General features: G+C 32.0%; 1 protein-coding gene across 1 annotated transcript in view; it reads right to left on the bottom strand.

Moving 5' to 3' along the window:
* Positions 1-2,421: 2,421 nt before the first annotated feature.
* LOC123729334 (growth hormone secretagogue receptor type 1-like) overlaps positions 2,422-2,500 on the bottom strand; it is a 611-nt gene continuing 532 nt past the window's right edge. The window contains exon 1 of the mRNA XM_045704234.1: positions 2,422-2,500. This exon is cut by the window's right edge and continues 532 nt beyond it. Within this exon, the coding sequence (XP_045560190.1) occupies positions 2,422-2,500 (79 nt within the window).

Genomic DNA, 2,500 nt, shown 5'->3' with positions numbered 1-2,500 from the left:
TTCAATGGCTATAGTTCCATTTTACATGGTCTGTGTTTGAGCTGCTTTTTGAAAGCAAAAGTCCAATTGAAAATATGGTTGAATTCTATTTTCCATAATAAAAAAAATAGGACGGATGGTTAATATTCAAAGTGATCATCTCGTCCTAATGAACAGTGTTGACGAGATAGCACCACGCCAGGAAACATTCAACATCATCATTAGCTCATTGTTATGGATGTGTTCAAACCAATGTCAGTAGAAAACAGCTTAAACAAACCCAAACCTAGCTACTTTATTATTCTGGCTGCAGAGCTCGTGACTGTGTTGATCCCTTACATAATGACATGCTGGAAATAGAAAACCATCGTGACGGACAGCCTACACACTATGGAGAAGGACTGTGTTATGTGATGGACAGCCTACACACTATGGAGATGGACTGTGTTATGTGATGGATAGCTTACACACTATGGAGATGGACTGTGTTATGTGATGGACAGCCTACACACTATGGAGATGGACTGTGTTATGTGATGGACAGCCTACACACTATGGAGATGGACTGTGTTATGTGATGGACAGCCTACACACTATGGAGATGGACTGTGTTATGTGATGGACAGCCTACACACTATGGAGATGGACTGTGTTATGTGATGGACAGCCTACACACTATGGAGATGGACTGTGTTATGTGATGGACAGCTTACACACTATGGAGATGGACTGTGTTATGTGATGGACAGCCTACACACTATGGAGATGGACTGTGTTATGTGATGGACAGCCTACACACTATGGAGATGGACTGTGTTATGTGATGGACAGCCTACACACTATGGAGATGGACTGTGTTATGTGATGGACAGCCTACACACTATGGAGATGGACTGTGTTATGTGATGGACAGCCTACACACTATGGAGATGGACTGTGTTATGTGACACACTATGTCTAGTGGTGGATTAAGCTGTGGGCACAAATAGTATATTAAACCAAATGTACTGTAGTTAATATAAACTGTAATACTACTATTAACTGTAGTTAATATAAACGGTAATACTACTATTAACTGTAGTTAATATAAACTGTAATACTACTATTAACTGTAGTTAATATAAACTGTAATACTACTATTAACTGTAGTTAATATAAACTGTAATACTACTATTAACTGTAGTTAATATAAACTGTAGTTAATATAAACTGTAGTTAATATAAACTGTAATACTACTATTAACTGTAGTTAATATAAACTGTAATACTACTATTAACTGTAGTTAATATAAACTGTAATACTACTATTAACTGTAGTTAATATAAACTAATACTACTATTAACTGTAGTTAATATAAACTGTAATACTACTATTAACTGTAGTTAATATAAACTGTAATACTACTATTAACTGTAGTTAATATAAACTGTAGTTAATATAAACTGTAGTTAATATAAACTGTAATACTACTATTAACTGTAGTTAATATAAACTGTAATACTACTATTAACTGTAGTTAATATAAACTGTAATACTACTATTAACTGTAGTTAATATAAACTAATACTACTATTAACTGTAGTTAATATAAACTGTAATACTACTATTAACTGTAGTTAATATAAACTGTAATACTACTATTAACTGTAGTTAATATAAACTGTAATACTACTATTAACTGTAGTTAATATAAACTGTAATACTACTATTAACTGTAGTTAATATAAACTGTAATACTACTATTAACTGTAGTTAATATAAACTGTAATACTACTATTAACTGTAGTTAATATAAACTGTAATACTACTATTAACTGTAGTTAATATAAACTGTAATACTACTATTAACTGTAGTTAATATAAACTGTAATACTACTATTAACTGTAGTTAATATAAACTGTAATACTACTATTAACTGTAGTTAATATAAACTGTAATACTACTATTAACTGTAGTTAATATAAACTGTAATACTACTATTAACTGTAGTTAATATAAACTGTAATACTACTATTAACTGTAGTTAATATAAACTGTAATACTACTATTAACTGTAGTTAATATAAACTGTAATACTACTATTAACTGTAGTTAATATAAACTGTAATACTACTATTAACTGTAGTTAATATAAACTATAATAATAATTAGCTGTGTTTGTTTCCTCTCATTTGAGTTTTGCTGCTGGATTAAAAGATGTCTGTTTCTGATATCAACCTCAAAAATACTGTCAACAACTGCTATTTTCCAACTGATTTAACACAGTGATTCATGTTTCCAGAAAATGAACGACAGGGTAAAGTGTGTCCTGAAGAAGCGTCATTTTCTCCTGGAGGTAAAGTCTTGGAAAACATTTGACCTCAAGACAACCTTTGAAATGACGCCTATCCTCAGTACACTCACATTCTAGTATAAAAAACAGGAGGGGTTACCTTGACCGTCACTCACCCAGTATTTTGACGGTCTGCCTATGAGACCTTTTCCGGGTCATGGCATTTGGACCCTGCAGGTCGTTCTTA

Source organism: Salmo salar, chromosome ssa20 (assembly GCF_905237065.1).
Source record: "Salmo salar chromosome ssa20, Ssal_v3.1, whole genome shotgun sequence".
In the NCBI taxonomy this organism is placed as follows: Eukaryota; Metazoa; Chordata; class Actinopteri; order Salmoniformes; family Salmonidae; genus Salmo; species Salmo salar.
Note: the sequence above shows the minus strand (reverse complement) of the source record. Positions and strands in the feature narration are given on the sequence as shown.